The 12893-nt window shown below is 49.1% G+C and overlaps 1 protein-coding gene and 1 long non-coding RNA gene across 10 annotated transcripts in view; one reads left to right on the top strand and one right to left on the bottom strand.

The window, feature by feature from the left end:
- Positions 1-11324, top strand: part of LOC118402710 (histone acetyltransferase KAT6B-like) — a 114478-nt gene extending 103154 nt beyond the window's left edge. For 6 of the 7 annotated variants that reach the window (XM_052477654.1, XM_052477655.1, XM_052477658.1 and 3 more), the window contains 3 exons: positions 686-937; positions 5499-5760; positions 5898-9444. In XM_052477654.1, coding sequence (XP_052333614.1) covers positions 686-937; positions 5499-5760; positions 5898-9301 — 3918 coding nt within the window. In that variant the 3' untranslated portion in view covers positions 9302-9444. Of the gene's footprint in view, positions 1-685; positions 938-5498; positions 5761-5897 lie in introns of all 7 variants that reach the window. The other variant, XM_052477659.1, reaches the window with a different exon arrangement.
- Positions 4178-5031, bottom strand: LOC127911356 (uncharacterized). 3 transcript variants are annotated; one of them, XR_008077944.1, is made up of 3 exons: positions 4946-5031; positions 4451-4747; positions 4178-4384 (listed from the first exon to the last, which is right to left on the bottom strand). It is a non-coding gene; the product is annotated as an uncharacterized LOC127911356 (long non-coding RNA). The 3 variants fall into 3 exon arrangements; XR_008077943.1 differs by lacking the exon at positions 4946-5031 and adding an exon at positions 4847-4922; XR_008077942.1 differs by lacking the exon at positions 4946-5031 and adding an exon at positions 4814-4898.
- Positions 11325-12893: the final 1569 nt, after the last annotated feature.

The following is a 12893-nucleotide window of genomic DNA, read 5'->3' as shown; positions in this document are numbered from 1 at the left end:
CAAAGCCCCACCCAACAGGTACAGCAGCATTCAATATCAACCTATACCTGATAATACAAATTGTTTAAAAATATCAGAAATTAGAGGGGAAGCTAAACAGTGTACAAAACATTCGCAAACACCTTCCTAATATTGAGTTGCAACAACCCCTTTTGTCCTCGGAACAGCCTCAATTCGTTGGGGCATGGACTCTACAAACTTTCAAAAGTGTTCCACAGGGATGCTGGCCCATTTTGCTCCAATGCTTCCCACTGTTGTGTCAAGTTGGTCGAATGTCCTTTGGGTGGTGGACCGTTCTTACTTGATACACACGGGAAACTGTTGAGCATTAAAAAAAACAGCAGCGTTGTAGTTCTTGACACATTCAAACCTGTGTGTGTGTGTGTGTGTGTGTGTGTGTGTGTGTGTGTGTGTGTGTGTGTGTGTGTGTGTGTGTGTGTGTGTGTGTGTGTGTGTGTGTGTGTGTGTGTGTGTCAAATAATCAACTAATCATGTGCTGTGGAGACTGTTGTGCATGTAGACAAACTGAACCTTGTTCTATTGTCAGTGGTCAAGTCTAAGGCAGACTTACTTGCGTACGCGTGTCTGTTTATTTCCCCTTACGGATGAGGATGTTGAGTCTCTGCCTGCCTGTGTGTTTCTCCGAGATGGTAATAATGTCTGTTGATCTGGGTGTTCATTTCAGGCTGAGCGACTTAAGGAGCAGGCTAGTTGTTGGGAGAAGGAGGAGAGAGAGGTGGTCTACCTGATGACTCACCCTCGTCCTCCCACTAAGGTCTACAGTAAGAAGCCCTACAGAACCTACCAGCGTCGCCCCGCCGCCGGAGAACAAGGCTTGCGCGTCTCTGAGGAGTGCAGTGAGGACGATGAGGATGGTTTTGATTGGTCGCTACCCATCCTAGCAAAGGCCCACACCGTACTTGGAGTCAAGAGAAAGGTGACCACTAGAAATGTGTTGTTTGTCACATTGCTGCAATTGCAGGGCCAGGTGACTGCTGTTGTCCCGTAGGATTGGCTGATTGTAGTCTTGACATAGGGATGGAAAAACAAAGGAAATGAATGGGATGTTATGCAATAGTTTCATAAATTAGAATGTTTTCAATCATTATATATTGTGACTTAGTTTTTAGACAACACATCTTAACATACTAAGAAAGAGGGATGTGGTGAATCCTCTTGACTGCAGTGAAATGTTGAGCCTCTTTTTGGGCCTGACACTACAGCAGATAAACAGTAGATAACCAGATATCTCTGGTGCTGTGGAGACCGTTGTCTAGCATTCATACAAACGGAACCTTGTTCTCTTGTCACTGATGGAAAAAGTATCCAATTGTAATACTTGAGTAAAAGTAAAGATATCGTAATAGAAAATGACTCGAGTAAAAGTGAAAGTCACCCAGTAAAATACTACTTGAGAAAGTCTAGGTATTTGGTTTTAAATAGACTTAATATACAAAAGTAAAAGTATAAATAATTTCAAATTCCTTATATTAAGCAAACCAGACGGCACAATTTTCTTGTTTTTTAAATGTACTGATAGCCAGGGGTACACTCCAACACTCCGACATCATTTACCTATAGCCAGGGGTACACTCCAACACTCAGACATCATTTACCTATAGCCAGGGGTACACTCCAACACTCTGACATCATTTACCTATAGCCAGGGGTACACTCCGACATCATTTACCTATAGCCAGGGGTACACTCCAACACTCCGACATCATTTACCTATAGCCAGGGTACACTCCGACATCATTTACCTATAGCCAGGGTCACACTCCGACATCATTTACCTATAGCCAGGGGTACACTCCAACACTCCGACATCATTTACCTATAGCCAGGGTCACACTCCAACACTCCGACATCATTTACCTATAGCCAGGGTACACTCCAACACTCCGACATCATTTACCTATAGCCAGGGTCACACTCCAACACTCCGACATCATTTACCTATAGCCAGGGGTACACTCCAACACTCCGACATCATTTACCTATAGCCAGGGGTACACTCCAACACTCTGACATCATTTACCTATAGCCAGGGGTACACTCCAACACTCCGACATCATTTACCTATAGCCAGGGGTACACTCCGACATCATTTACCTATAGCCAGGGTCACACTCCAACACTCCGACATCATTTACCTATAGCCAGGGGTACACTCCAACACTCCGACATCATTTACCTATAGCCAGGGTCACACTCCAACACTCCGACATCATTTACCTATAGCCAGGGGTACACTCCAACACTCCGACATCATTTACCTATAGCCAGGGTCACACTCCAACACTCCGACATCATTTACCTATAGCCAGGGGTACACTCCAACACTCCGACATCATTTACCTATAGCCAGGGGTACACTCCAACACTCCGACATCATTTACCTATAGCCAGGGGTACACTCCAACACTCCAACATCATTTACCTATAGCCAGGGGTACACTCCGACATCATTTACCTATAGCCAGGGGTACACTCCAACACTCCAACATCATTTACCTATAGCCAGGGGTACACTCCAACACTCCAACGTCATTTACCTATAGCCAGGGGTACACTCCAACACTCCGACGTAATTTACAAACAAATAATTTGTCTTTAGTGAGTCTGCCAGATCAGATGCAGTAGGGATGACCAGGGATTTTCTCTTTAAGTGCCTGAATTAAAAAATTAAATAAAAAATCTGGCCTGCTCAGCATTTCACATTTTTGGGTGTGAGGGAAAACTTAGAGTAAAAGTACATTATTTTATTTATAAATATTGAAGTACATATACCTTGTTCCCAAAATAACTACTTAAGCCCCCCTGACAGACCAACAGTGCAGGGTTGGGCTGTTGAGGGATACTGGAGTATCAGGGTTGGTCTGTTGAGGGTGTACTGGAGGACCAGGGTTGGTCTGTTGAGGATGTACTGGAGGACCAGGGTTGGTCTGTTGAGGATGTACTGGAGGACCAGGGTTGGTCTGTTGAGGATGTACTGGAGGACCAGGGTTGGTCTGTTGAGGATGTACTGGAGGACCAGGGTTGGTCTGTTGAGGATGTACTGGAGGACCAGGGTTGGTCTGTTGAGGATGTACTGGAGGACCAGGGTTGGTCTGTTGAGGATGTACTGGAGGACCAGGGTTGGTCTGTTGAGGATGTACTGGAGGACCAGGGTTGGTCTGTTGAGGATGTACTGGAGGACCAGGGTTGGTCTGTTGAGGATGTACTGGAGGACCAGGGTTGGTCTGTTGAGGATGTACTGGAGGACCAGGGTTGGGAAACACTGATCTAGAAGTTAGAAAACCTCTATTTCACACAGCAGTAATATGGACATCCAGATAAGACTTCCTGCTAATGATTGTTGCCGTTAACTAACGAATTGGTTACAGGATTGGTTTCATACTCTTCCCTGGGTTTAATCACTACAATGAAGGAAAAAAACATGCCATGCTGGTGATACTGTCGGGGGTACTGGAGGACCAGGGTTGGTCTGTTGAGGATGTACTGGAGGACCAGGGTTGGTCTGTCGTGGGGGTACTGGAGGACCAGGGTTGGTCTGTCGTGGGGGTACTGGGGGACCAGGGTTGGTCTGTTGAGGATGTACTGGAGGACCAGGGTTGGTCTGTCGGGGGTACTGGAGGACCAGGGTTGGTCTGTCGTGGGGGTACTGGAGGACCAGGGTTGGTCTGTCGTGGGGGTACTGGAGGACCAGGGTTGGTCTGTTGAGGATGTACTGGAGGACCAGGGTTGGTCTGTCGGGGGGGTACTGGAGGACCAGGGTTGGTCTGTTGAGGATGTACTGGAGGACCAGGGTTGGTCTGTTGAGGATGTACTGGAGGACCAGGGTTGGTCTGTTGAGGATGTACTGGAGGACCAGGGTTGGTCTGTTGAGGATGTACTGGAGGACCAGGGTTGGTCTGTTGAGGATGTACTGGAGGGCCAGGGTTGGTCTGTTGAGGATGTACTGGAGGACCAGGGTTGGGAAACACTGATCTAGAAGTTAGAAAACCTCTCTATTTCACACAGCAGTAATATGGACATCCAGATAAGGCTTCCTGCTAATGATTGTTGCCGTTAACTAACGAATTGGTTACAGGATTGGTTTCATACTCTTCCCTGGGTTTAATCACTACAATGAAGGAAAAAAACATGCCATGCTGGTGATACTGTCGGGGTACTGGAGGACCAGGGTTGGTCTGTTGAGGATGTACTGGAGGACCAGGGTTGGTCTGTTGAGGATGTACTGGAGGACCAGGGTTGGTCTGTCGTGGGGGTACTAGAGGACCAGGGTTGGTCTGTTGAGGATGTACTGGAGGACCAGGGTTGGTCTGTTGAGGATGTACTGGAGGACCAGGGTTGGTCTGTTGAGGATGTACTGGAGGACCTGGGTTGGTCTGTTGAGGATGTACTAGAGGACCGGGGTTGGTCTGTTGAGGATGTACTGGAGGACCAGGGTTGGTCTGTTGAGGATGTACTGGAGGACCAGGGTTGGTCTGTTGAGGATGTACTGGAGGACCAGGGTTGGTCTGTTGAGGATGTACTGGAGGACCAGGGTTGGTCTGTTGAGGATGTACTGGAGGACCAGGGTTGGTCTGTTGAGGATGTACTGGAGGACCAGGGTTGGTCTGTTGAGGATGTACTGGAGGACCAGGGTTGGTCTGTTGAGGATGTACTGGAGGACCAGGGTTGGTCTGTTGAGGATGTACTGGAGGACCAGGGTTGGTCTGTTGAGGATGTACTGGAGGACCTGGGTTGGTCTGTTGAGGATGTACTAGAGGACCGGGGTTGGTCTGTTGAGGATGTACTGGAGGACCAGGGTTGGTCTGTTGAGGATGTACTGGAGGACCAGGGTTGGTCTGTTGAGGATGTACTGGAGGACCAGGGTTGGTCTGTTGAGGATGTACTGGAGGACCAGGGTTGGTATGTTGAGGATGTACTGGAGGACCAGGGTTGGTCTGTTGAGGATGTACTGGAGGACCAGGGTTGGTCTGTTGAGGATGTACTGGAGGACCAGGGTTGGTCTGTTGAGGGGTACTGGAGGACCAGGGTTGGTCTGTTGGGGGGGTACTGGAGGACCAGGGTTGGTCTGTTGTGATACTCAGTTAGTGGGAAACAAGATGATATGTAGAATGAGGCCTGTGATCCGAGTTAACTCTGCCGGTCTCATTTAGGGTTCTCAACCAGGCAGCCTTCATCTGTGGGAAAGAGTTGCTCAAGCGTTGAGGCTCACATCGTGTGCTTGGAGCATATTGCCTTCAGAACAAGAATTTAGGATGAGGTTCTCCCTTCAGACATTTAACCAGAGTCTTTAGTATCGCCCTCTCTGTAGCTAGTACATTTCAGAAAGAGTTTAGAGGAAGTTAATGTTGAACATTTTATCTGTTTGCCTGTCTTGGAGAGCAGTTGTGCTCAGAAAGTACTTTTTTCAGTCCATTCCTAGGATTAATTAATCTTTGTCCAGGAAAGGTTGTGTTTGACATTTGATCTGTGTGTTCCAGAGAGATGAGAGAGCTCTGGTCCTCAAGAAGAGAGGTCAGGAGAGGAGAGGGATAAGTAGCAGTGTGACAACTGAGACCATCTCGGAGACGACGGAGGTTCTGAAGGAACCGTTTGCCAACTCCTCGGACGAGAGGCCCCTGTTGGAGAGGACCTGCAGGGTGGGAGAGACGGAGGAGGAGCTGCTTAGGAAACCGGTAAAGAGACGCAGAGGTCGTCCACGACTGGAGAAAAACATGTACAGAGACAATCACTGGAACGAAGGTAACTACATCTTTCAGATGTTTTTTTTTAAGCTTCATTACTGTGTATACTGACCGTGTACATTTTAAAATGTGAACATAATTCACACAACACCAATTTTCTCATCACTAATGACGTTTTCTCTTTCTACATTCTAGGGGCCGGTGTGCTAGTGAAGAAACCGGGCAGACCTCGAGCAGTAAAGCGCAAGAAGGGCTGGCCCAAAGGAGTGAAACGGGGGCCTCCAAAATGGCGTCTGAAGAAGGAGAGGAAGATGGGATTCAAGCTGAACCTGTACACACCCCCGGAGACGCCGCTGGAGGCCGAGGAGCCCCACATCCAGGCCGAAGAGCCAAAGGAGGAGCTGGACCAGGCCTCTCCCATCACGGAGGCAGGGTTAGAGCCCGGCAGAGGCCTGGCCAGCCGGGAGATGGACAAGAAGCTAGCCCTGGAGCCTTCAGAGCCACAAAATCCCATGGAGGAAGAGCACTCCCCTGGGTTGTCTCCTGTGACTTCTCCCATGGCCTGTTCTCTGGTAGCCTCCCCTATAGCCTCTAGAGATAGCTCCCCCATCTGCTCCCCCGCCTGCTCCCCCAGTCGTGACAACAGTCAGGAGGTGTCAGAGCCACCAGAGGATGACCCACAGGACAAGGAGCACGGGGCCTCTACATCCCCCTCTCTGTCTCCACCCAAAGAGCTGAAACACAGCACTAAACAATCAGCTGAGGAGGAAGAGGCCACGCACCTGGATGCAGACGATGAAGACGAAAGTCACATTGAGTCGACAGCAGAGCTAGAGAAACACGGAGACGTGCAGCAGCTGGAGCCAGGGCCTCGTAAAGAGCCTCCTAAAGCCCAGTCCTACATCCCAGCGGCTTTTCTCCATCTGAACCGTGAGGATTCTGAACAATGTCAGGAGGAGGAGTCCATAGTCGTGGCTTATAGGTGCGAGCAGCCTGCCAACACCGGAGAAGAGAGAAGCAAACATATCCAGGAACAGGCGCCTACAACATCAGCAGCAGTAGCTGTAGTCTCTGACCACCCTGTTGACTCAGAGAGCAGCAGTCAGGAGGCTCCTCACCAGCCACAGCAGACACAGAACGCTAGAGAGAGTCCTGCTGTCGTACTAAGAGACAGAGAGGAGAACAGAGAGGAGATGGATCCCCCGGTGTACCCTGAGCCTGATGTGGACCAGGAGACGGCCCAGGCCGTACAGAGCCTCACCCAGGAGACGGAGCGCGACCCAGAGACAGATAGCGTCAGCTGTGTGTTCCACCAGGACTGTGTGGAGAGAGAGACCCAGGAGGCATGCCGGAGCCTACAGACTTACACCCACCACGTGACCCCCCAGAGTCCCCCTCACACCCTAACTTCGCTGGATGAAGGCTGCCCCCAGTCTGACCACAGCAGCCCCCTGTCCTCGGCCCACTCACACCCCAGCCAGTCAGTGCGCTCCGTCAGCAGTCCGGCTGTGTCCACCCTGGAGAGTAGTGGAGGCAGCATTCCAGCTGTGTCCATCCTGGAGAGTAGTGGAGGCAGAGTTCCGGCTGTGTCCACCCTGGAGAGTAGTGGAGGCAGCGTTCCGGCTGTGTCCATCCTGGAGAGTAGTGGAGGCAGCATTCCGGCTGTGTCCACCCTGGAGAGTAGTGGAGGCAGCGTTCCGGCTGTGTCCACCCTGGAGAGTAGTGGAGGCAGCATTCCGGCTGTGTCCATCCTGGAGAGTAGTGGAGGCAGCATTCCGGCTGTGTCCATCCTGGAGAGTAGTGGAGGCAGCATTCCGGCTGTGTCCATCCTGGAGAGTAGTGGAGGCAGCATTCCGGCTGTGTCCATCCTGGAGAGTAGTGGAGGCAGCGTTCCGGCTGTGTCCACCCTGGAGAGTAGTGGAGGCAGCGTTCCGGCTGTGTCCACCCTGGAGAGTAGTGGAGGCAGCGTTCCGGCTGTGTCCACCCTGGAGAGTAGTGGAGGCAGCGTTCCGGCTGTGTCCACCCTGGAGAGTAGTGGAGGCAGCATTCCGGCTGTGTCCATCCTGGAGAGTAGTGGAGGCAGCGTTCCGGCTGTGTCCATCCTGGAGAGTAGTGGAGGCTACACCCAGATTAGCCCAGACCACGCCTCCATCTCTGTCCCCTCCTCCCTCCACAACATGGCAACCAGCCCCATGATGGATGTGCCGTCAGTGTCAGACCACTCGTCCCAGCAGGTGGTGGACAGCGGCTTCAGTGACCTGGGCTCCATCGAGAGCACCACAGAGAACTACGAGAACCCCAGCTCCTATGACTCCACTCTGGGGGGCAGCATCTGCGGCGGGGCCGGGGGTCCCTCTCAGAACAGCTGCTCCTACGGGCCCCTCCCCCCTAGCGGCCTGGTGCAGAGCAGCTGTGCCGTCAACCCTGGCAGCTGTGGTATGATTCAGCAGAATAACCTGAGCTCCCCGCAGCACTGCAACGTCAAGTCACCACAGGGCTGTGTGGGAGTGGTGGAGAGACCACCGAGTCACAGCCAACACAGTCACAGCCAACACAGTCACAGCCAACACAGTCACAGTCATACAATCCCACACAACCCCTATGGCCATACTAGGCACACAATCACTCCACACAGTCTGCCTCACGGTGCGCCACACAATCAACACAGCCAGCTAACGCAACACAACCCATACACACACCCTGCACACAGCCAGCTACATAGTGTACGACACAATCAGCTCAGCCAGCACGGTCAACACACCCTTCACACTCAACACGGCACCAGCCAGCACAGCCACTGTCAACAGCAGACCATGGCACAGTGTGTCATTCCCACCAACTTCACAGTGCCCATGCAGCTAGCTGAGAGCCCAGATTCAGGCAGCTCCAACCTGAGCAGCTTCTACGACAGGATGAACCAGGAAGGTTATAGCAGCGGTCATTACTCCCAGCCCTCGGCCACCTTCAGCCTGGCCAAACTACAACAGTTGACCAACACCCTGATCGACCACCCTCATTCGCTGCCTTTCAACCACCCCCACTCAGCCCCCACCCCCATCCCCACTCAACCTCCCACCCCCACTCAGCCTCCCACCCCCACTCAGCCTCCCACCCCCACTCAGCCTCCCACGCCCACTCAGCCTCCCACGCCCACTCAGCCTCCCACCCCCACTCAGCCTCCCACCTCCACTCAGCCTCCCACCTCCACTCAGCCTCCCACCTCCACTCAGCCTCCCACCTCCACTCAGCCTCCCACCTCCACTCAGCCTCCCACCTCCACTCAGCCTCCCACCCCCACCCCCACTCAGCCTCCCACCCCCACTCAGCCTCCCACCCCCACTCAGCCTCCCACCTCCACTCAGCCTCCCACCTCCACTCAGCCTCCCACCTCCACTCAGCCTCCCACCCCCACTCAGCCTCCCACCCCCACTCAGCCTCCCACCCCCACACCATCACATCCTATACAAACAGTGCCTCCCTGTCATCGCACTCTCAGCACTCTGGCCTGGTGTCTCTATCCCAGTCCCCACATCCCCATGTTCCCCACGGGGTCACTCCTCACCCTGGGGCCTCCCAGGTCCAAGTACAGGCCACCATGACACCCCCTCCGCCCTCCTCCCACCCCCTTAGCTCCCCTCAGATGATGCTGCAACGCAACGCCATGGGTATCCCCAACATCACCCCCTCCCAGAGGACTCTACAGGCTCAGATGGCCTCCGGGGGACACAAGGGCCCCACACACATCTCCATGCGCTCCAAGTCAGCGGCCCCTGGTAACTCCGCCCACCAGCAGCAGATGTACAGCCATGCCCACGGGGCCCCCCAGACAGTCTCCATGCAGGCCCCCTCATCCCGGACACTTGCTGCCATGCCCAGGGGCATGAACATCATGCCAGCCTCCTACAACCACGCTGTGAACATGCCCACTGCCGCCGCCATCAACCACGCCATGAATGGCTACCGCGTCAACGGTGGTTACCCTGGCAGCCAGATGTCGAGTCAACAGATGGCTGCGGCCTACATGAACCAGTCGCCCGGGTCCCAGTACGCCTCTATGCAGATGGGCATGATGGGAACGCAACCATACCCCCAACAGCCCATGCAGGCTCCGCCCCACAGCAACATGAGGTTCTCTTCAGCTGGTCACCATGGATACATGACCAACGCCGGACCGATGTCCAAGCAGACACTCAAAGGGCCTTTCGTCAGACGGTAACCCACGGTTACTAACATAACAGTTAACGAAACGATAACTACCGACAGACTGAATCAATCTGACTGGATGTTTAAATCACACAAATGTGCATTATTAATTATTATTCTTATTACTATTAGTCCCTGATGCACACATTTGGCCTTTTTGGTTGTTGATAATGTTTGTTTGTTGTAATTTTGTTAATAGTTACTTAAAAACCAGCACTTGGAAAGAATGCATCAAGTTTGATCAACAAGCAAACTTTCTACAAAAAGCTACTATCTATCTATGTCAAAGTATTTTTGTTCCTAACAGATGGGAAGCCTTACGTCATAAAGATGAACATTTATTTAATTAGTATTAGTTTCCCTGATCAGTCCGTAGGGCAGGCAGGGTAGGGGGCCGGGGGGGAGACGGGCGAGAGATTTCATCACCTGGAGGGAGAGCGCGAGCGCGAGTGTAGTTATGTAGCAGCCTCAAAACGAAGCCATCTAATGTGCCTGCTACAAACAGACTTAAACAAGTGGATATTCCTAGAACCTGTTCAGTGTACCTGTCTAACAGTGCTGACAATTAGTTTGTACTATACTCATGCCTTTGTATATTTAAATTATTGTAGTTATTTTGTAAAGTGACAATTAGCATGCATCGGTCTTCGGTCTCCATTAGTAACAGTGTTGTGCTTAATAGCAAGACATTTTAGAGACATGTTGGCCTTTTGTTAGGTTCCCCTCGCTTACAAAGCGGCGGAGAAAGATGAAACTATATTTTGTTAATTCTAATAATACTGTAAAAAAAAAAAATGTGTCAACTTCTTTAATCCTGTTGTTCTGTACGGTTGAGAGGTTTTATTACCATATATGTATAATTCTGAAGTCTTTTCTAACAGATATCTTTGATGCAGCGTTCTTTTTTATAATACAGGAGACTTCTGGCAAGATAAATAAGCATATTGCACCCCTCACTCTGATTTTTTTTTTAAATTTCAGAGGTGTACCAATGTCGAAAAGTGTTGACAAAAAAAATAAAAAATAATAAAGAAATATAAATTTAGTCGAAAGTTGATATTTTACAATTTCTTTAAAAAAAGTTACATTTTCATTCCATCTGTAGATTTGTTTTCTATCTTGATAAAATGTTGGATTTATATTTTACAAAGTGTAGGAGAAGAGAGGATGTAAATATACCAAACTAAGCTAACAGATTGCATGTAAAAAGCCACTTGTACTTGTGTTTTTGTTAATATTGCTCTTTTGTAGCCTTTGTACCTGTACAGAACGGCTGGTAGGGACAGTCACAGGGGGAGACCTGGCTATGTGCACAAACAATTGGACAGAATGACAGTCTTGTATTTATGACTTTTCTCCTTTGGCAGTCACTTATAAATGCTGTACATTTTAGCATAAAATAAATGATGATTGACCATGCACACGATTCTACTCCTTTGACTTCCAACTGACTGAACTTCAAATTAATTGGGAGTTTTGAACTTCAAAATGTACAAAGACAGAAGTGTAAACTAAGGCAATATCCTCTTTATTCCCAATAAAACTGTAGCATTTAGTTTTAAATTTTACATTTAGAGTACAATTACTACGGTACTGTACTCCAAGTGGTTTCCAAACTGTGGGGGGTGCCCCATGGGTCGGCAGGGGAGGGTGGGGGGGGTCATGAACAGTGCTTGTGCCCATAGAAATAGATGAGGCGTGTGCATGTGGGATGTTCCCCAATGCTGGAATGGTATAGAACCCCTGCTCTACTCTACAACAGTACTCTACTAAAAAATGTATATATAAGTATTCTACAATCGTATTAAAAAATATTTAAAAATATATATAAGTACTCTACAACAGTACTCTACTAAAAAAGATGTACTCTACGTATTATTAAAAAAATATAAATACTCTACAACAGTACTCTACTAAAAAAATGTATATATAAGTATTCTACTACAGTACTCTACTGAAACATATATATAAGTACTCTACTAGAATATATATATATATTTAAGTACTCTACAACAGTACTCTACTCTAGAACAGTACTCTACTTTACTCTGGAACAGTACTCTACTCTAGAACAGGACTTTACTCTGGAACAGTACTCTACTCTAGAACAGTACTCTACTCTAGAACAGTATTATACTCTAGAACAGTACTCTTAAGGACTGTCTGGCGGTATTTTTGAAGTTCTAGGAAACCTACTTGAAAGACTTTTTATATTTTTGTTTCTTGTGGAACTAAATGATCCAAATGAAATGTTTCCTTTTCTCAGGATACATTGATCACATGTATCATTATTTTCAACCTCCTATTTCTCCTAGTCTTTTCTCCTTCCACCTTATCACCTGTTTCTCTGTTCTAAGAGGTAGGTGTCCAGCTGTCTAAGCTGTTTCAGGAAGCCCCAGTCGGGGATGCTGTGTTGCTTCCCGTGGTCCGTGGCGTCCCCCACCGTCATTGTTCTTACAGATCATCAGGTAGGCCAGGACAGGGTGGCTGACCTGCTTCTCCCCATCACACAGTGGACTTGGAGCTTATCTGGAGATACAGAATAATAGGAATAGTCTTCTAATACGCGGAGAAGAAAGACGAGACATTAAGGTGTTTGTTATAAGGAGTTGAACTACAGGAGCAGCTCTCTACTGCAGAGTTATATTACAGGTGGTACAGATGAACTACAGGAGCAGCTCTGTTCTGCAGAGAAACCTTGTTATAAGGAGACATGGTAAGCTACCACTGTATAGTCACTTTAATAAATAAGACAAAAATATCTATAAAAGTATTCATAAATAAGTTTAATTTGTAAACATTACAATTCATAAGTATTTATAACAATAATTTATAAAGCCTTTTTAAACAATTAAAATGTCTGAAACAAAGGTAAACTGAAGTTTTGGTTGATGAACTGTGCTGCAGAGAAGTACTGGCTAAGGTCAAAAGGTGGAGGATCCTCTGTCACGACCCGACAGTAGACCACTCCGGTGTCCACGCTGTTCT

The sequence above is a fragment of the Oncorhynchus keta genome, chromosome 24, assembly GCF_023373465.1.
Source record: "Oncorhynchus keta strain PuntledgeMale-10-30-2019 chromosome 24, Oket_V2, whole genome shotgun sequence".
Classification (NCBI taxonomy): Eukaryota; Metazoa; Chordata; class Actinopteri; order Salmoniformes; family Salmonidae; genus Oncorhynchus; species Oncorhynchus keta.
This window is presented reverse-complemented; position numbering and strand designations above follow the sequence as displayed.